At 36.3% G+C, this 22,614-nt stretch overlaps 1 protein-coding gene across 6 annotated transcripts in view; it reads left to right on the top strand.

Annotated features, from left to right (window-relative positions):
* Positions 1 to 22,614, top strand: part of PCDH7 (protocadherin 7) — a 422,039-nt gene that overhangs the window by 7,553 nt on the left and 391,872 nt on the right. Inside the window, exon 2 of one of the 6 annotated variants that reach the window (XM_053577819.1) lies at positions 2,937 to 3,627. The exons of the other annotated variants lie outside the window; for them this stretch is intronic. Coding sequence (XP_053433794.1) covers positions 2,937 to 2,972 — 36 coding nt within the window. The 3' untranslated portion in view covers positions 2,973 to 3,627. Of the gene's footprint in view, positions 1 to 2,936; positions 3,628 to 22,614 lie in introns of those variants that run through there. 6 annotated transcript variants of the gene reach the window in all.

The raw sequence follows: 22,614 nt of genomic DNA, 5'->3' as shown, positions 1-22,614 counted from the left end.
GCTCATTATTCTCGAGTCCTGTTGAGCTTATCCTAGACATGCTGTTATTTAGGTAATGCACTTGCAAGTAAAAATGTTATTGTATTTAGTAAATGGAAAGTAAGGTAATTTATTTTTGGCAAGAACTTAGCTTGAATAAACATTCATTTTAAAATCCATTTGTAGCTGATCCTGGAGTACTCAAGAAAAATTTATATTAACTTCAATGACAGGTTCAAAATTAGTCTGAATAATGTTCTCTTTAATTGATGAAATTATGTTCAATATATTCATAGTATATTTAGTGAAAAAATATGGCAGAACTTTTTTTAAGTACTTCAATTCTGGAAGCAAATGGATTACTTGCCATCATGTATTAGAATTCTAAAGCACTAAGAAAACAAAATATCAATGTATTTGTGTGTGTGTGTTTATATATGTATATAACACTGTATATTTGTGTATGTGTGTGTATGTGTGTGTATACATGTATATAACACTGTATATGCTTTAATGAAAATGCCTCTGCATAGTGATGTCAACCACAGCTTCCAGTTTACATTCTATAATCACAATGTCTATAGTATGGTTCTCCTTTTTATAACCAAGCATGCTTTCACGAGGCACAAGGGATCTGTATGTGGTGAGATTTCTGTTATATTCATCCACAGATCCTAGGAAAGAGACCCTTTTAAAATAAGGCCCTGTCTTTAGTCAGGAGGTATCTACTAATGCAATGCTAGGTGGATATCTGGATAGCTACAAAATAAAGAAAAGCTCATCCTCTGCTTTGATCTACAAATTTAGATGAAAGTCCATATATGATTATTTGAACCTTACCCCAAACGTATCCTGAATCAATTAATGACTTAGATCTAAGACTGCAAAGTCGATTCAAAAAAGAAAGTAATCATGCCATGAGATAAACATTCTTGTTTCTGTGTTTAAGTAATTCATATCTCATCATAGGTGAAAAATATGAACATTATCATTATGACAAATTCTGTTTACACACAGATGCACACAGGTATTCATGTATACCAATTACAGTGCCTTTAGGCTTTCATTTCATCATGATATACATGGATGAATAGGTGAAAAGTATCTAAACTTAATCATACTCAAAGTTGAAATAAAATAACCATAATCAATAGCTTACTGACTATACCCCAAATAATCAACAGCTTATTGACTATACCCCAAATCACTGGAATCATTCCACTTTAGAATTAAAAGATATCAATAAGAAGAGTCCTCATTTTCCAGGAGACTGAGGCCCAACAGGAAAAAGTAATTTGGGGTCATACAATTATTTGTGATAAAACATGCATCAGAGTCCAAATGATGAAATGTAGAGCCCATTTTCTTTTTTTTTTTTTTTTTTGCAGTTTTTAGCCAGCCGGGTTGGGTTTGAACCTGCCACCTCCAACATATGGGAACAGCGCCCTACCCCTTTGAGCCACAGGCACCGCCCAGAGAGCCCAATCTTTTTTTGCTATCATACTACCTTTAGGAGACAAAAAAAAACTGAATTTCTGTGACTTTCTCTATATGTATTTCAATTGCAACGTATATATGCTGAGATTTACTTATATAATTGTATATTTAGCTATGAAGACTGGCAGCATGTTACCAATATAATTCTGCTTTAGGCACCAATTCTGATGCATAAGAATATCTGGGAAATTATAATTTAAAATTTAGAGATTTTAAAAATAAGCTAATAATTTTCTCCCCCCACAGAAAATTGTAATTGATGACACATTTAATATGGGCTTTAATAGCAACTTGATATGGTTGAAGACCTATATTCAACAAGTTAGTTGAAAGACTTTAGTACTCACACAGAGAAATCCCTATGTAGGACTTAATATATTCTCATTAAGAAGCAAAATATTGTATACATTAATATGAAATTTTCTATGCATTCTACTTGGAATGCTCCTTTTGGCTTCTGGAATTGTTTACATTTTTTCCATTTTTGCATATGCATTTACTTTGGTAGCATCAGTAACACACAATCATGAACAAATTTTTTCTCTTAATTTTCTTTCTAGCAAATTTTTAGAAGAATAGGACATTGTATTATTTTGCAATTAAATTGCTTCATTGTGAGGCAGTCAATCTGCTGTATTATATTCTAAATGTACACGGTGATAAGTAAAAATTGCTCAATTTATTAATTTCAAGGATGAAATTTGAACTATTTTTAAAAGGAAATATGGTGTGACCATTGTTTCCCAAAACCCATCACCATAGATGGTGTTAGCCATTTTAATATCGTTTCTTTCCTGGCAGGGCGTGGTGGTGGAACTTAAGCAGGAAATTTAATATAGTGATTATTTAGAGTATTTATGTTTAAACTCTACATAACCAATTTCTAGACTATGGCAAGGTTTTACATACGTTTATTTAGTATGACTCGATGAAAATAGTGAGATATGTTCACATACAGAGTAAGCTTTGCTTCCCTTTTTTCTTTCTTTCTTTCTTTTTTTTAAGCCCTTAGAATCTTTTCTAAAGCAGGAACTCTGATGCGGTACATTACACTCTGCTTTATTTAGCATTAATGCTGTGGGAGAAATCGCATTCCAAGAAGAATTGAGCTGAAACCACTAAAACTAATCTTAATTATCACTTCTGGTGAATTAATGTTTTAAAAGCAGAAGAAAGGTTTATTTTCAGGAATTTAGTGATGTTTGTATTGAACTCTAATGCTGTGTACAAACAACAACAATAACAAAAAAAAACTATTAGAGGTTCCAAGTAGGATTCCTCTGACAAGTTAACTTTTTCCCTGGGCATATTTACTATTTACAAATACATAATTTGCAAATAAAATTTATCTCTGCTCCTAAGCCTCTATTAGATCATTCCAATTGGGCATAAGACATGGGGTAAAATTTCTTTCATTGCATTTTTTTACCTGCATAAATCTTATTTTCCTTTTTTCCTAGATGCATCTCCATCCATACATTACTGTGTTTGGCTGAATTCCACTGTAAAACGATGCTCCATTATACACCATACTGTGATGACCTTGCTACTCCGAAACCTGCTGGAGCCTGCCCTTGGCCGTGGGGTGTCAGCCAATCACTGCTTGTTCCACTTATTCTTTCTTTTATTTTTGAGTTTTTTGTTTCTCATTTAAGGAAAAATAGTGTGAAAATAAATAAATCTATAAAAGAAACAGTATTAATATAGAAATGTGCTGCTAATGGATGTCCAGGTCACCAGGAGTTACTTTCCCAAAGAAGTGGTTAGAACCTGTTAGAATGAATAGTGAAGTCTTTTAAAAAAAATCTCCAAGCATATTTCAACAATAAGTTTAAGAATGTGGCTTTCTGTGAACAAAGGGAAATTAATTCTATTCCACCTTCAACTATAATTCATTAAATACTGACTTTGAATAAAAACCTAAATTGATCAATACTTTTTTTATGTGTCATGCAATCACAGCTTTTTCTAGGCGTGGAAGATAGTTCCGCTGGAGTGGAGGATAGTTCTTTGTTTATGTGTGTGTATATTTCCAAATGCCACTGTATGTTGTTTGTGAGGGTCTCCATACATACATGAGCACTTGCAAGGACTTTAAGCAATATTTATAACAATACTGGGTGTGATACAAATGTGAAAGAGTAAGTTTCTCTTTACCACTTTGTAGTCCTACTACATTGGTTTTGTGGACTACATTAATTGGGAGGCTGTTTCATTTGATGTCAGGTAACATCAAGGCAAGCAGTTTCTAATAATCCAGTTAGTTACATATTGTTGAGAAAGAGAGTGACTGAATTTTAGTGGATAAGTGATACTCTTGGTACGTCAGGGACTCCTCTGGATGGCCCTTCCACCTTTTGTTTATATATTTGGGTCTCTATTTGGTATGCTGTGTGTGTTTATGTGTTAAAACGTGTTTCATGTACAAAGTTGGATAATCTTACTATACCTTTAGCACACCATCTGCCCTACTAAAATGTCCACATTTTGAAACCAAGAATACCACATACTCAAGTTTTTGGTAAAATACCGTCGATATAATATCCCTTTAAGAAACATAGATACTAGATGGACAATAAAATGTGAAGTGATAGGAAATATATTCTTCCTCATGTAAACCCCTCATGTCTCCTTGAGGATCTTTTTTGGTATTAGCTGTTTATTTAATCTTGCAAAAGGGAAATTTTCAGACATACCACTGAGATAACGAAGAAATTCCTAAATAAAATTTAATTATCCTCAACCTCGCATTTCGTTTGGGGAGCAAGGGCCAGAGTACGAAGTTGGCAAAAAGAAGCTTTGCCACTTTGTGCTTCTTAGAAATGTTTGTTTCCTTCTCCCAAAGAGTAAATTTTGTTAGATATATTTAAATTTGACTCTTGCAATACATCACAACAACTCAAAAACAAATTCCAGAAAACAGTCCAGGATTTTGAGTTCATTTCAGTTTCAAATATCATTGAGAAATGATATTTATGCGTACCTTCATAACAAAAGAACACTCTCACAACACACTCTTGGGGCATCAATCAATTTATTAAATCTTTACCACAATTAGAATGATATGAAATAAAGTAGAAAAACTTAGTGTACAGCCCCCATACTAAGAGAAAATACCGTCCGGTGTAATTTTTGTTGCAGTTGTGTTTGTGTGTGTGTGAATGTTTCTGTTCTTGGATGCTGTGTAAAAAGTGTCATGTTGTGGAAACAGTCAAGAAAGTTTGAGAATCAGTTCTCTAGACCGTTCCTGGGGGGATGTTACACCTGTTTGCTGTTATGATTGGGAAAACATAATATATCAAAGCAAAAGAATTACTGACACTCCCAGGATTTTAGTCTACTATTAAGCTGAATCAGAATGTTCAGCAGCATACGTATTATAGCAGCATTTATCAACGTAAAAACTTTTGAGAAGTCTGTTATCATTTCCCTACTACTCTTGAGATTTTTTGGTTTTAATTTTGGAACAAGTGCTTTTGGTTCACTGACCACGCACGGACTCCCACTGTCCTCCCAACCCCCTGCTTTCAACTGTTATCAACTTCAAGTTTCTTGACTATTCCTCTTTGAAATTATGAACTTACCACGTAGGGAGGTGCCTGTGGACAAATGGGAAAAGAGTCAGAGAAACACCACATATTGCCCTAAATATTTTAGAGCTTGGATATTTGATTTTAACGTACAAGACAGTAACTATGTCTCCATTACAAAATCTAAGGAAGAATATGAGAATGCTAGAGAATTGTTTATTCAGAGAGGTTCATCTTTTAGATAAAGTTTATTGCTTTTTAAAAACACCTCTAATGGGCGGCGCCTGTGGCTCAGCGGGTAGGGCGCCGGTCCCATATGCCGGAGGTGGTGGGTTCAAACCCAGCCCCGGCCAAATTAAAAAAATAAAAAAAAAAAAAAAAAAAAAAAACACCTCTAATATCGGTACTGGTCCTGGGTATGTAAATAATAATAAGAATCTTTGCAATTAATATATTATCACAATCTTTTTTGATTGCAGAGCAGAAAAATGGTAGCTTATTTTATTTACAGATTATATTTTATATTTTTTTAGATATGATGTCTTACTATGTTGCTCAGGTTGGACTTGAACTCCTGGGGTTAGCTTCCCAAGTACGTAAGAGACAGGCAGAAAACTTGCAGTTTATATTTGCATTTGCATTAAGCTGCTTAAGTTTCAAAGTATCCAATGCATTTTTTTTTATTTTACCCTCAGAACAACCTGTGGAGAAAGAACATTATTATTATTATTAAGAATACTGAAATAGGCTCGGCGCCTGGGGCTCAAGCAGCTAAGGCACCAGCCACATACACCTGACCTGGTGGGGTTGAATCCAGCCTGGGCCCGCCAAACAACAATGATGGCTGCAACCAAAACATAGCCAGGCACTGTGGGGGGCACCTGTGGTCCCAGCTACTTGGGAGGCTGAGGCAAGAGAATCGCTTAAGACCAAGAGTTGGAGGTTGTTGTGAGTGGTGATGCCAGGGCGCTCTACCCAAGGTGACAGCTTGAGGCTCTGTCTGAAAAAAGAAAAAAAAATACTGAAATAATGGAGCAAGTTTTTTCACAACTCCTATAGAATTAACATAAGATCATTATAAAGCCTATAAAAAATAGTCAATCAGAATCGAGTACTTAAGCATTCACAGGAAGCTGAGAAATTTGTGTTTTTGAAAGCAGTGTATTTTCAGATTTCTCTGGGCAAAGTCTTCCCAAAAGAATTCCTTAGAACAGGCCAAATTTTTCAAACATTATGCAGTCACAAACTGCACTTCACACTACCAAAAAAAAAATAATAATGCTTATGAACATACTTTGGGGATCCAATTTATTGACTGATATACAAGTCAAAGCCTCATATGTGATCAAACAAACAAACAAAAATACAAAACCCCAAAGAATTAGGCAAATCACTTTAACCCTTACTTAAAGAGCAGTTCCACAGTTGGAAATACTTTGGGAATACTTTGCTCTCTTTACAAAAGACTTTTCAAAAGACTTTTCTTTGATGTGTGTGATACATTTTTTTATCCATTCCTTTTAAAGAGAAGGTGTTGATTTGCTTTATCTTTGGTTTGTGCTGAGGACAAAACAAGGACTAGGGAGAGTCCCTCCCCTTCAGAGATAAGACAAGCTGGAACAATGTGGCAAAAGATAAGTGGCTCTCAAAGGGACGGGTTACTACCTGGCTGTAGGACACACATAAATATGTGTGGAACAAATCAAGGAATTGCTTGGGCTTCGTTGCTGGGTGACCTGTAGCTTCATGTACATTGCATCACTAGAATAGGGTGTGTCCATTTTGATCTGACCTGAGCACCTCCTAATTATCTGTCCCTGCTGGGTGGGTGTACTCTTGATGAAAGGTGGCCGCTGTGAAAGCAATTCTCTGATTTCCTCTTTCTCCTTCTTTTCTTTCATGGTGTAAACACCAAACCCTTAAAAGAGGCAAACTAAAACCAATGTTTGAGACAATGAAGGGAAAGCTCTGGTCTTAGAGTAGCCTTCTGATCTTTTGAGGGGTATGAAGAACTGGCGACCTGAGGGGGTCATAAAATTTTCCTGGAAGAATATGAGAATACTAGGGACTTGTTTATCTAGAGGGGTTCATATTTTAAAGTTTTTTCCCTTATTTAGAGAAAAAAGTAGATAGGCATACAAACATGCACACACATTTCTGTATTCGTCAATGTACGTATTTCTGCAAATATGACTTCTTCACTGTACCAACCTGTGCTCACTGATAAAGTTTCCATTTTTCAGTAAGCCCCAGGGAAAGCAGTCCTTTTTAGAGGTGTGGCCCTTGCGTGTCTTGGTTTACTAAGCAAAGAGGCTTAAAAGAGGGAGAGCGAAGTGGGAGCGGACAAAGGCCTCCCAACCCCAAATCACTCCCAAGGAGAAAGTTCTGAGGACTCTTCTTTTAAAATGTAAATGACTCTAAATGGCTCTAAATGACCTCTGAACAACTTTAGTTCGGCCTTCAGCTCACCAGGGTGTAAATTGCTTTAAGCAGGTAACTAGGGCAGCACTTCACAAAGATCAATAGTCCTTAAACGAGGGGAATTTTGGTTACGACCTTGGGGAAGGATGGGCTGGCTTCAGTAGCTTAGAAGTCTGAGACGTCTGTGAAGGCACTGACTGTTTCCGGAATTCTAGTGAGCAGTTGGGAAAGTAGTCTGAGATTGTAACAGATGTCCATTTTCTCCCTAATGCTATTATTAGTAGAAGAGTGTAATAATAAATAATCAATTGTCATGCAGTGGTTTCCTATCCTAGCTTGGAAAAGCTAAGACTTAAAGAAAATAATAAGGCATATTTTTCATTGTTGGAAAAAACTTCAGAAAAATACAAGTGTCAAAAATCTGTGAAATGTATAGGGCGGACCAAATATAAGAGGCCCCTCTTCCCCATTCTGGTTAGGTGAATTATATACGTATTTTAAGGTTTTGAAAGAAAATAGATTTCGTATAATTCATTGTCATCATTAAGTAAGATTAAAAGGAATTTAAACTATTTTTAATGAAAAATATTGTTAGCCTGGTTCTGTGTCTCACTTCTATAATCCCAGCAACTGGGGAGGCTGAGCAGGGAAGATCACTTGAACTCAGGAGTTCAAGGTTATGGTGAGCTATCATCCTGCCACTGTACTCCAGTGAGAGCCAGTCTTTAAAATAAAAGTGCTGTGATTATTTTATAATGCGATGATAGCCTGGGTTAACTAAGGGTCATACATTCGTGATTTTTATGTTACATAAGTGAAATTTTAAATGCAAACTTGCCGGCCCCATTATCAGAAATTCGGTGTTAGCAGGTCTGAACTATAGCCTAGAAACCTGAATTTTCAACACTTTTGCTTTTCTCAATTTTGATTGACTATGTGGGCCAGCCTACAAAAATTCTGATTAGAACCCCTGAAATTCCTAACTTCTGCTTACTGGTTCACTCGTGGAAGATCTCCCAAAATATTGAAAACTGGAGCTGAATGAGGCAATGTGAAAATCTGCCTTCTAGGGCGCCTGTAGTCCCAGCTGCTCGGGAGGCTGAGGCAAGAGAATCGCGTAAGCCCAAGAGTTAGAGGTTGCTGTGAGCCGTGTGACGCCAGGGCACTCTACCCGAGGGCCGTACAGTGAGACTCTGTCTCTATAAAAAAAAAAAAAAAGAAAATCTGCCTTCTAGCCCCAGCTTTGTCACTGATTGGCCACTGTGACTTTGTGTAAGCCCTTTCAAGTCCTGTAGCCTCTGGAAACTCCTCTCTGTCATTTGAGATAATAACTCCTGATATGAGTATGACAGGGTGGACGGAAGTCACAGAAAACACTTGGGAGTCCTTGAAACACTATAGCAACTGAAGATAATATTTCTAATTATCCGTGAATTTTTCTCAGTCCTTTTTAGGGTATATTTATTCTTTAAGGGGTAGTTTCACTATATTTTATTAAAAGGACTTGAAAATACTTGCCCTAACCACCCTTTAAACCTGTAATAGTGCCTTTTCCTGGCCATTGTCTTCAAATCTCCACTGATCGTGGATCAAGGAGTGACAACTGTGGCCCTTCACATATGCCAGGAGACAGTGGGCCTTGTCAGAAAGACTTTCAGAGCTACTGACGTCTGGGTGGTGAAGAAAGAGAGGTAGTAGCTTGTTGCAGTACGGTGAAGAATTTCGTAAAGTTGTGCAAACAGTTTGAGAGCAGAGTGCTAGCACTTTTTAAAAGTAAAAAAAAAAAAAATTCTTTCACTTTTCTTTAATTAAAAAATGTTTGAAGTGAAATTCACATAATTTTGTCCACAAAATTAACCATTGTAATGTGAACACATGCTGGGTTTTTAAATGTAAAATTTTAATGCAGTACAATATTGAAAATAATATTTTAAATACTCTTACACACATCACTCAGATTCGGTATAATCTTAGTCTTTTGCTTTATTAATTTGAGGACTTGAATACCCTTGGAAAAATAAACCCTTCTAGATCTGTTTATGGCCGCCTGCTTATCTTTCTTGATCCTATTTCTCAAAGGAAACCACGACTTGAAATTTGGTATTTGTAATGTTTGTGAGTGTTTTCACACTTTTGCTGTGTGTGCACCTGAAAACAATATAGAGAATTATTTGACATGTTTTTATATTAATATACATATGTTTTCTAAAACATATTTAAAAAATTGCATCATTTTTAACAGTCATTTTTTTCTCTAAATATGCAATTTTTCCTGGGATTCTCCTGGAATCCTCATGCAATAGCAACAGCTGTCATTTATTGAGCTGATTCTGGGCCAAGAGGTCGACTTCATGATCTCATTCACTTCTCTAACACCTCTAGGAGGCAGTGTGGTTAGCATCTCCATATGATACCCGGACCTGGGGACAAATCACGACTTCCTTTAAATTCCACCCCTTCTACAAGGGTCCCCAGCCACTTGCTGTCAACTCCGCTCCAAAATTCTAATCTCGCCATATGTGAGAATTTTCATCATCATAGCAGGTATTAGTCTGGATGTTTACCGATGTAAGCTTCTGTGTGTGTTTTGTTCTGGTTCCTAATATCTATCATATAGTCTAAGTAGGTTTAGTAGCGAGAATCGATTTCACTGTACAGGCCGCCATAACAAATTTCCACAGACAGGGTGGCTTACACAACACAAGTTAATTTTCTCACAGTTTTGGAGACAAGAAAGCCCAGATCAAAGTGCTGGAAAATGCGGTGTCTTAGGAGGGCTCTCTTCCTCGCTCCCAGGCAGCCACCTGCTCTGTGTGTCCTCGCGTGACCTTTCCTCTGTGCACTGTGGTGGGACAGCTCTAATGTCCTTTCCTCTTCTCCTAGGATCACCAGTCCTATCAGGTTAGGGCCCTAACCTTATGACTTCATTTAACCTGTAAAGGCCCTGTCTCCAGACACAGTCACACTCAGGATTACAGCTTTGACATATGAAATTGGGGGAGTCACAATTCATTCAGTCTGTAAGGACTATGCTCTTGATCTGAGAAAGAGCACCTTGGACTGGGCTGTCACTTCTTCGTGAACTTGTCAGAGCTTGTATGTAGGTTGGTGGGAAGGTATTATGTTTATTTAAAAGAAACTTTCCCTTTCTTGATGAGCTTTAAAAAGAAACCTTCTAGCTGTATTCTGAAAATTTATATAAAAACAGTAAAATTGCTCTAGCTTTTGTGAAACATATATGAATTGATAATCTTTATGCATGCACATAAAATTTAAACTACCCTATGTAGCCTACTAAGTTTTTCATACGAAATGTTGAGTGGTCTGTGCCGTTTTCAGCTTGTGTAGAGATTTTGGATAGTAAATAACATTTTACTTTAATTTTGCTAACCAATAAGTGCACGGTGATATAATAATTAATGTAAAATATATATTTACATAAGCAGCTCAAAAATCAATACACACATGCAACAGAGTTCTTTTTTAAATGAGAATATTTTTAGTCTTCAACTTCTAGTACATCTTGAACATTAAAAATCCAAATGAAAAGCAATGGGAGTTAAGTGGGGAGGAAATTAGCTGAAACAGAAATGTAGACTTACTAATTCCTCCTTTGAAAGGACAGTCTCAGTGGATTTGCACACTTGGTGTCATAATTGGTCTGACAAAGATCCAGCGGGCCTGGTTTCTCATGGCAGATGGGCCCAGCGGAACATGTCACTTCGGCTGGGCCCACATTCTGAGCGACTCTTCAGTAGCTGTTATATATCCATGCAGTGGACTTTTCACCATGACACCAACCTGTGGATAAGTAGAGGATTACGCTTTCTCCCCCATTGTGCTTTTTTAATATTCCTAGTAAAATTGAAATTTCATATGATAAAATAAATAATATCTAGCTTGGAACTCCATCTTCATGGGATGTGATGAACACAGTGGAGACTTTGTGAGAGTGACACAGGATAAACTCATCCAAGACTCCTCTCTCTTCTGGGGTCAGCATTTCTAGGCAACAAAACACAGCGGAGAAGACTTTCCCTGAAATGTACCTTCCTAAGCTTCGGAGCTAACTTTGCACTTGACCGTTGTCTTCTAAAAATGGAAACTTTAACAGTTGCCTTGTTCAAGGAAATGGCAATGATTACAGTATAAGTAAAGATTTTTTAAATAGAACCGCACCCAAGTCTGCCTTTTTAACGTACTTAACTGCTGAGCACAAGGTTCAATTTTAGATACAGAGATAACATGTCCTATAAGACGTTTGAAATAATAGGAGATGCCAAAATATTTTACCAAACCAGTGCATATACCGTTAGGTCAGAACATTAATTTCTACTTTGTTACTAAAACTTGTTGCGTTTTCTTTACTGAGTTGCCTTTAGTAAGAAATGAGTGTGTGTGGGTTATGTATTATGTGCAGACACATCTGTACATATCCATACAAAAAACGCACAGGTAAAATAGAGGGAGCATTTCAGAGAGCCGATACTTAATGAGTGATTACTATTTATCAGTTACACTTAAGGCACTTTTCTAGGCACTGATAAAACAACACTAATAAAAACAGACACGAATATTATCCTCCATAGATTTTCAATTTTTGCGGGGGTGTATATAAATAATAATAGCTAAAATTATATTGCACCCTGTATTTTAGGCAGTGTTCAACATAGTTTACATATATTAACTCAGAAGATAGCCCTAACAACCATAGAAGAGCATTTATATTTTGTAGTTGTGGAAAGTCATGTGCAGTGGAGTTAAGGAACTTGCTTGTGGTCGCACAATTTGTACAGCAGTGGAGCTGAGACGTGAGCTTAGTCTGACAACATGGGCCACACTCTCAACACTGTGTGTATGTGTGACACAGGGGACACATCTGTTTTGTAGTTAACTATCTATGAGAATGAAACTGGTTTCACTTGCTTCTCTTAAAAAAGACTTCAGCGATATTTTCATGTTCCTATTTTAATAGCTTTTACTAGGTTCTTGAAATTGGGTCACTCAGTCCAATGTGGAAAAAAAAATTAAGTACCACTGAAAACCTTAATCAGAGTACAAATCAAATGATGCGAAGGTAGATATTAGACTGGTCTTGCTGTGTGTTTTTTAGAAACATTTCATAAAACACAACTGTTTGTTATTTGACTTTAATATTAATGTTGTTCACTATGGTAAGGTTGGCTGTGTACATCATGAATGCAAGTAGGAAAAACAAATATATTTATGAATTATCATTTGACTCAGGATAGGAAGATGCTGTTTAGAGTAAAATTTTGTAGAGTAAAATTTTCCCTAATAATGTTTTCATAAGTTCATTTATTTTAGCTTTTACAAAGAAGAAAATATATTTCACAGTGTTTGAAAGAAAATAAAATGTAGTGTATTACTTATAAAAGATTTTTAGCAATTTATCCTATTTTGTCTTAAATTAGGTGCTCATTATTAAACATTCAGTTAAAGTATGACTTAGTTCACAGTTTTTTTTTCTTTCAAAATATATCATCGTGATATTTTTTATTAAAATTTATATGAATGTCTTTATTAAACATATTTTCAATCAGCTAAGATGTAGATGAATTAATACCAAAGCCCATCCAAAGTTGACCGTTTATGAAAATAATGGAGTACTAATATTTTGCTAGGACTGTATCTTCTTAATACTGTTGATGACACTCTTCACTGTAGTATATTTTTTCAACCGAGATGTCTTAAAATACGTACCTTTGTAATATATGTCTGAGTTCTGTTATGTCGCTCATCTGTATACTGTAACCTGGATGGATCTGTGTATGACTGGAATGATTTAACATGTTTTAGCTTCAAAACCAGTGAGTCACCTTTTGGAGGCTATGATTTCCTCATCCACATTAGAATTTATAGAATTTTGTTTCATTAACAATAGCTGCTAAAATATTGCCACCATTGCACTTATTTCCCTCTAGTGGAAATAAAGTAAGATAAAGTAATAAGGAACCCAACCACTCTCCTCCAGACTTCACTTGAATTCTTACGGAGCTCAGATCACCTCCTTATCATTCTCTTGAAAGTTCTTCCATTGCAAACAACCAATTTAAAGGCAACTAATATTGGACATTCAACAGTGTTTGCTATTGACATATTAACTCTGGACATCATAGATATATTCTGTAATTATAGTGAACCTCCATAGCTGACCACCTCCCTACTTTGACCATGTCCTTAAGTTGACCTAACTTTCATAGACTGGACATGCACCACGTGTGCGTGTGAGTACAACAGGCCTACGTCCTATGTTGAGCAGCTTGTTAAAGTCCCTCAGATGGTCAAATTACAGAGGTCTGTTGTACTAGTTCAATAGAATATAAACAAATTAGTACCTGGAATGATTTAGTGGGAGTTGGAAACCTTTTTCACAATTAGTGTCAGAAAGTGGACAATTCCTTATAAGTCCGTAAACTTCAGTGAAGATTTTAGTTCACTTTCAGGGAGAGGAGGAGAGAAGAAATATTGGGGAGGCTGTGTGTTCTGTGTGATCACATGGTAAGAACTTGGAGGAATCTGTGAATACTCTGTGAATATTATTTCCACTCCTTCAAGATGTTTCTTAGATACGCCAGGAACACAGTTGTGAGGTATTTTTGTATCAGAGAAGCGGCCGTTGTTTGCAGTCTCCAGTAATAACTAGTATGAACACTTCCCTTAAGTAATAAAAATACGTGTTTCTGGGTTTTTGAGAATTTATGGCTATTAATTTTTGATGTTTTGATTGTTTTCCTGTAAAATTAGAACAGTGGTTGCAAAGAGCACAAAAACAAGATCTGAACAGGAAACGAACCGTGTAACTGCTCTGTTTAGCCTGAGAAGTGGTTTAAGGAAGAACTTAGGCCTATGATTTCAAATCCGTATTATCTATAATACTGTTTGCTAGTCATTAGATGGGACACACCCTGGAGGGATTTAGAGTGCCTGATGTCACGACCATTCATATTGCAATTAACAGGGTAGCGTATGAATATTATGAAGGAAGAACAGACTTGGCTTAGAGAAAAAAAGAAAAAAAAAAACCCAGATGGATCCACATAGCATAGGACTGTCATAATCTACATGTATGTATGTCTATCTACATTACACCAGGAACAAATGGTCAGGCTTCCGAGATGCCGTACAACGGGGAAGAGAGGGATTTGTATGAGGCCTAAGCAGAGGAAATCTGGCAACATTTCTAATTCTTCATTATTGTTTCAAGCATATATGTCAAACTTGAGTTCAGGGTTGACCATTGTGATGGCTTTTTGATCTCTAGCATTAGCAAGGACTAAAACAATATTGCCACTTAAGCTATGAATTTTGTTCTCCTTTCTGTTTAATATCAGGAAGAAAAGAATTCATCGTATACTGTTTCATATCAAAAGAAGTTGAGATGCAGAAAGATACTCACGTCTAAAAACATAATTTAACAAATAACATGCCTTCGTACTAGTGGGTACAATCTGGAAGGAAGATGCAGCTTTTACAAGATTCAATTTGGGTCTTGATCTCTGATGTTGAGCAAATCAATCAACTTCTCTTTATCTTTTTTTTTTTTTTTTCTCCTCTAACTAATTTAGCTAATGCTCTCCAGGAAATGTAAGGACTCGTGAATCCAGTGACACTTTGGATATTGATTAATATAATTTCTGTAACATAGTAAATAAAGTAAGTTTGGTGAGGATGGGAAGAAATGAAACAAAAAATAAAGTAAAAATGCCAAAAAGCTAAAGCTAAGTATTTTCTCAGAAGAATTAGCTTTGTCATAAAGAATATCTTATTCTCAAAAGTAGAAGAGTTACGTTGTCATGTTTTATCCCTAGCACTCATCTGTGAACAAGAATCGAAGATGCATTATTTTATCACTGAGTGAAAGCTGAAAGGTCTTATGGAAGGAGAAAAATATGCGGAGAACTAGAAAGAACTAGAGAACTAGAGAGGAAAGTCTCAATTTATAAAAGAAGAAAAGAATCAAGGATTTTGCTCAGGGGTTCAAAAAATGTTTGGTTTATTTCTTTTTTATCACTTAAGCTGGTTTCTTGCTGGGCCTTTTTACTGAATAATTGAAAAAAAAATTGGGTGGGGAAAGGGACTTTTTCATCAAAGGCAAAAGATAGTAAGAAATCAATGTACTAAGGGAATGTAGATAGGAAGGTGTATCCTTCTGTACTTCTGCGATTGCCCACATTTCCTCCTAAACATATAGTTGAAAAGTGCTGGAAAAAAAATAAATAAATAAAGCCCCAAGGAAAATGCTAGAGACTAAAACCTAACTATCTGTGCTTCATTAACCCTCAACCTTTCCTCTGTCCCTGTCTCTTTCTCTGCCCTTTCACATACACACATACACGCAAGCTCCAAAGACTTTAAGATCTAAAACAGTTACTCACTTATTTTTAACTAGCAATAAATAAATAAATAAATGTAAATTACTTTAGCAAACATTGGCATTTTGGAGGTGTACTGGCATTTGTGCAAGAGGCAGAAATATTGTTAACTGTCTCACAAGGTTTAAAGTTGTGAAAGAAGATTGTTAGAAAAATGACTGTAGCAAAATGGAAATTCTGTATTTTGCATTCTTCCTCAAAGACATGGGATTGCAGGCATGTGTATCTCCCTTGATCCTCCAGCCCCCTCAGCAGCCGAGTCAATTTGTGATAGTCTGAGGTTTTGTTCCTTTCTTTCCCCGGTGGCATCTTCTTAAGCATCCACACCTCCCCTGTCTTCATTTTTCCCACCAAGCAGGCTGAGTTTTCTCACTGTCTCAGAGGGAGTCAGAAGTTCAGTTAGCATCTGAGTGATAAGGATGTCATTTCAACTTCAGTATCCCAGCTACTGGTTTTCAGTATCCCAGAAAACCATAAAGAATAATTTGGAATTGTTTTTTTAGTCCCTCACTTTCTGATACGCTTTGATCACATAACTAAAGGTCAGTAGAATCAGAGGTAGAATTCAAATTTGCATCAGCGGTGTCCCCATCTACCTATATGATTCTAAATAAAGGGGGACCTTAGGTAACACTCTAATAATGTTACCATAATTTAAATCTCCAAATAGTGGTGTTCATTCATTTATTTACCTCACAATTATTGATGTTCTTTGCACTAGGAGTGTGAAGCAGGAGCTGAGGGTCCTGTAGAGGAGACGGACTTATTGAGGAATAATTAGATAAGGGTTCTAAGGGGAACCATACGTACTTTGCAGAAGAACTCAGATTCCCAGGAAGGTTAACACTTGACCATCACCTCACAAGAAAGTTACAATATGGCTTTGAATTTTATTCTCTTTTATCCATCCTGTAACGGTCTTGCATTCTCGACCAGAGGACATCCACTCGTCCCATTGGAGCTGAGTTAGAATGCATTTTTCTTCACACCCCTGTTTTCATTTCAAGAGATTTTTGCATTTTATAGATTTCAAATTTTTTTTGTTTGTTTAATTTTTTAATATTAGAACAAGGTGCACAGCAATTCTGGTACCATCACTGCGTTTTAGTCTTTCTATGATTTTGGCCAACACTGAATGTATTCCCTGTAACTGTTCACTCTGAATTCTTCACACTTGGCTCTAAATGACTTTTAGTTATTTTTACATGTCAAATCACCTTCAGATGGGAATTGTTGGTATCATTGAAGGGATTGAAATTAAAAAGGCTGTGAAACGATTTCCAAAGAAAAGGAGTTTATACACAGGAGTTATGTAGAAGCTTTTAATCATGGAAAACATGACTACCGTGTTTACACCTTTCCAAGGCAACTTTAAGAGTAAAATCGTCCATCTGAGTCATAAATCATATTTTTCTAAAAATAATCACATCATCTTGTATTTTACCCCTTTCATGTATTTCTTTGTGCATCGATTGTAGACAGTGTTGTAGCCCTGGTATATACCTGGAGAACAATCATAGTAATTTTTTTTCACAATTTGTAATTATTTTTAGGAGTTTTTCATTTTTTTCTAGGGCTCTCCTTTTCATGCGAGCACCTGTCATGTGTTCTACTAACACTGATACTTGTCACAAACTGGCTTTCAGATAATCCTCCGTAAGTGACTGGCTGATGACAGCTTTTAAGATATTGCCTCTCCAGGTTATATTTCTATTCATAAAGATTCTTAAAACAAAAAGCCTGGACATGAGACTTCCTAATGGAGGGACTTCCATGAGGCATCCTTTAGTATACAGAGGAGAACAGTTTGGAGTCAAAACAACATGGGTTGACCTTTCTCCTGGTCCCTGGATTTAGTCTCTGAAATCTGTAACTGACAAACGACCCCTAGTCTTGTGACCTTGTATAAATTAAATATTACCTGTTACTGCCACCATTCAGGGTCAAATCACTCCATTTATTTGATGTGTGCATGTATAGATGTCTGTATATAGGTAGACACGTACGCATATGTGCATAATATTTCTTCTAAAGACAAACATTATTTTCTAAAAATCCTATCTTACTACTGGAAAAAAAAAAAAAAAAAGACTCCTAGTTCACTTCTTTCCCCCTTCCAGAAGCTCTGGTGCTTTTTACTTCTTCTGTTTTTCTTTCTAATTTCTAATAAAAATCCTGCCTTACCACTGAAAAAGATATATATTATTTTCTGAAATGCTAGACTAATTCAAGGTCTGGAAGCCTCACGCCTTCAAGATCTAACAGAGTCTTAGCTTAAATGATAATAAAAATATTCAAAACTATAATTATGATAATTTCATTATTTATGAAAAGCAGTAAAATTAAGCAACAGACAGAAGGGTCGCATTTTAAAATGTCCTTGGCTAGCCTCAAGGTAAAAGATAGTAAATAAAAACCCTAAAATGAGGTGGTGACTCATTGACTTCATTCCCAGACTGATTTTCTGGGAATTACCTTTGGGTATAAGGCACTGTGCCATGAAGTGGATATTATGGGATGGGCATCACCCTGAACTTCGCCTTGATTGAAATCTTCTTCTTAACATTTTGGCATCTCCTTTTTCTAGTGTTTGCTGCTGCCAACTTTTCCAGCCTCCTGAGGCTTTATTTTCAGTAACTATTTCTGAAATTTGCCCCATTCACTTTCTACAAAGCTTTGCAGGGTCTCCCATTCTCCCAGGGCAGCAGTTTGAGCTAAATAAAGCATTGGTTGGGATTTAGAGTACACTTACGCTGGTGAATACTAGAGGTTTAATAAATTAACATTGCCAGCGACAATTTGTAGGAATTGGAAATTGACTAGATGGCAAAAGATTTCTTTTAACAATGGTTATTTCAGTCAAGTCTGGCTGATGGAAAAGAGCTTTTATTTTTTTTTTTTCCTTTTTATTCATTCACTTGTTGTTCTTGTATTTATCTTCATTTCTTTCTTCCTTCTTTAAGTGTGTAGACGCTAGTAAACCATAAATAGATATTCATTGCACTGGGCTGTCCTCACCTTGAGGATTTAGTAATGTAGGTCATTTGTACCAGTGGGTCATTTTTGCTACTGTTATGTCGTATAATGGTGAATTCTTTAATGACTCAGAATAGAATAGTGTAATGAATCATTTGAACAAGATGTATGATGTATCTTAATAATTTAAATATTTCAATGCATTTTTGAATTATCCTCTGTGACAGCAATTTATATTATGATTTTTGAGAGGCATTGGCTAAAACAATCTTTATCATGTTAAAATGTTTTCATATGCTTTACATAGTTAACACTGGACTGCAGTTGAGAAAACGGAAGCAGTGTGGTGCATTACCCCCAGAAGCCCCAAATCATGTTCTGTTAATGTCGATGAGTGAATTTAAACACAGTTTCCCAGGCGTCTTTTAGGCCTTACTGAAGCCTTGTATGAGTTTCCTTTTGTCTCTGTCTTAAAGCAACAAACTTTATTTATTTATTATTATTTTTTTAATAGTTCCGATGGTCTGAAGTCAGAAATGGGTCTCACTGGGTTGGAAGTCAGGCAGGCTATGTTTCTTTCTCCAAGGTCAAGAGGAGAATCTGTTTTCTTTTCCAGCGTCTAGGGACTGCCTGCTTTCTCTGACTCTTGACTGCCTTGCGTCTTCAAAGCCAGCGGTGGCTGGTTAAGTCTTTCCCAACATCTCATCAGTCTGACTTTTGTCACCCCTCTGTTACACATTTAAAGAAACTGAGTACATTAGGTCCTCTTGGGTAATCCAGGAAAATCTTATTTTAAGGTTAGATGACTAAAAACTTTGAATCCCATTTGCAATTTTAATTCTTCTTTGCCATGTCAGGTAACATATTTGCAAGTCCCCTGGATAAGGACAGAGGCATCAGTGAGGAGTCATAATTCTGCCTTTTGTAGGTCCGATCTGCAAACATTCCCCCAAATTTGAAAACCACATGTTATAAACTGCAAAATATTATTTGGGGAGTCTGTTGTCAGACTTTGTTTTTTTTCTGTGCAAGTTCATCATTTTATTTTGCCACCAAACACAGATATTTTATTATCACTGTATAAAAGTAAGATATATTGCTATTACATTATACATGTGTTACTATATCTTTTACCTCGAAATAATTTGTTAGTTTTTTAAAAAGAAATTATGAATACAAAAAGTTCAAGTGGTAAGTTTTTTTTCCCCTGTAAAATGTAAAGTTTATTCTCATGTACAAAGCTGACAAATATTTTGAAACGTGGGCCGGTCATACCATTGCCAATTTTGTGATTTCATTCTTTAATAGGAGCACAGGACTGGAGAATCTTTTACTAACTGTGTAGTCATTTACCTCCTCAATCACTGATTACATACAAATACTAGGATTGCTATTGGACATGGCCAACTGCTACAAGCACAGACGGAGAAGGGGTGAGACTAGCCTTCAGGCAGAGTAGGTCAGAGCCTACTTCTTTGTCAATATCTGTCTCAGTTCATTCATTTCCTTAGCCTCAGGGTGGAACAGAGAGGCTATTAGTCATCAGAGGACATGGTCTCCCTATCACGGAATTAATGAAATTTTGTGCAGAGTCATTCCATGTTGTAAGGAGCTGATTAGAATGCTAGAGTGCTGGAGGATCAGCGATTTCAGAAATATTCCGAGAATAAGAGCCCTTCTGTTCCTCAACTCCGACATTCCTTACATCTTCACACATACTAGAAAATATTTCCTATATCATTATCTTTTAGAAAATTGTGAAATATTCATAGTTGGGTAACAGAATTAAAGAAAATCTGGAGGCAGTTGTGTGGTGCCTGTGTCTCAAAGGAGTAGGGCACCAGCCCCATATACCAGAGGTGGTGGGTTCAAACCTGGCCCCGGCCAAAAACTGCAAGAAAATCTGGAGGCTATATAATGGAATTCACATTTTAGATTAGGTGGACGTTTCTAAATTTGACATTGTTTCAATATGAGTACACATCCATACAATTTATTAATATTTGGGGGGGTGCCTGTGGCTCAAGGAGTAGGGCACCGGCCCCATATGCCGGAGGTGGCAGGTTCAAACCCAGCCTTAGCCAGAAAACTGCAAAAAAAAAAAAAAAATCAATTTATTAATATTTTCAGACCCCACAGAGCTAGGTTCCATGGTCTGTAGGTGTTTAATAATGCATTTATCTGACCCCTCTGGCTAGACAATTAAATGGAAAGAACTTCAGTCTAGTAAATGGCCTTATATAGGCCTGTATATTTTTTCCACATAATATTTACTTGTACATCTCTTATGAGCCTTATCAAATATTTTAAGAATAAAATAAAGGAAAATATTTTTTGTCATGGAATTTCCTTCCTACATAATTCCATTTTAAAAATGTAATTTCCTCTTGTTTTGAAGGCGTGAACCTGCTGCTATAGGGTTTTGGAAGGTAGAGTAAGGCAGTTCTTGAATTCGTACAGAAATAAAATTCAACTAGTATGATTGTCTTTGAGGAAAAAGAATGTTTGCAGGTAGTACCCGCTGTTCCTCTCCTCCACACGCTCCTTCTTTTCTCTCTTTCTTGTTTGTCGTCTTCCTTGGCAATGATTCAGCAAGGTCATCCATGATTCCTCAAATACATTTCCAAACCAACAGCCAATTCCGGGAGTGAGGAGGTAGCAAGGATGAGCTGGTGTCCTGTCTTGTAGGGTCTGACCCTTATGCTTGCTGGAGAATGGCACCATAATTGGGTAGTTTAGCCTTAATATTTCGACTTCTCAGAATAATAAAATTTCAAAGCTATCTTTTGATCTGAATGCCAGGAATGTTGACCATGCAAGTACGTATTAGAAGACGTAGACTCTTATTTTGCTGCTCACATTTTTTGCAAATCTCTCTGCTTGTTCTCTTTGATTACCTGAGGTCAGAATCTCAGCCATTTATAGTAGATGAAGAATTTGGTGACAAAACTTTCACCCAGATGCTCACACAACTAGTCTTGTCTTCTTACCTTTAGGGGCAAAACAAAACAAACAACAAAAAGAAAACCCCTGGAAACTAAAACAAATTTTATGAATACAGACTGGGTCTTCACCTATACTGTACATATTTAAATAAGTTGTAATTTGCTCTTTACAGAATGAATAAATGACATATTACCCACTTAAAATGACCCACTTAAAATAGTAGGCTTCAAAATGGGAGCATTTGAACTTGAGGTCATGGATATGGGGAAGTTTTGAAAGGAATAGAAAGCATTTAGATTCCAGGAATCTTTGATCAAAATATATTAATGACAGTGGAAGTGTTCTCAGCTGGATGATTTGGAAAATAAAATACCATAAATGTTAGCAGCATGGCTGGGCAATTCTTTAAGTAATTATAAACAATAAGAGGTGCTATAAAAGCCAAGGTCACAGCTCTTCTCTTAACTCCTCCATTCAGAATCTTTCTATTTCCAGTATATAGCTCATTTCCCTTCAAGTACCTCTAACTGTAAAAAGAGAGAGATAACCTTTACAACTCTCTCTTTCCACTGATAAGGAAGTAGAATGAAATTGCCTCAGTTTATAAATCGTTGCTGTAATCTGAGAATGGTGTGCATTTTCTTGAATGGTAATATAGTTAAATTAGCAGAAAACATATAAGAAGTATATATTTCCACATAAATTGCAAAATTTTACTGAGTTGTTATAGGAAGGTGCATTGTAGGTGGAGGTGAGAAATTTCTTAAGCAGACATGTCATATGAGTAGAAATTAGCAGCATAATAGCTTATGAAGGAACATCTCTGGGGTAATGTGTCCTGTAGATTTTTGATCCAGGGCTTGGTGTGG

This window comes from Nycticebus coucang, chromosome 23 (genome assembly GCF_027406575.1).
Source record: "Nycticebus coucang isolate mNycCou1 chromosome 23, mNycCou1.pri, whole genome shotgun sequence".
NCBI lineage: Eukaryota > Metazoa > Chordata > Mammalia > Primates > Lorisidae > Nycticebus > Nycticebus coucang.
The sequence above is the reverse complement of the archived record's forward strand: the minus strand, read 5'-3'. Positions and strand labels throughout refer to the sequence as shown.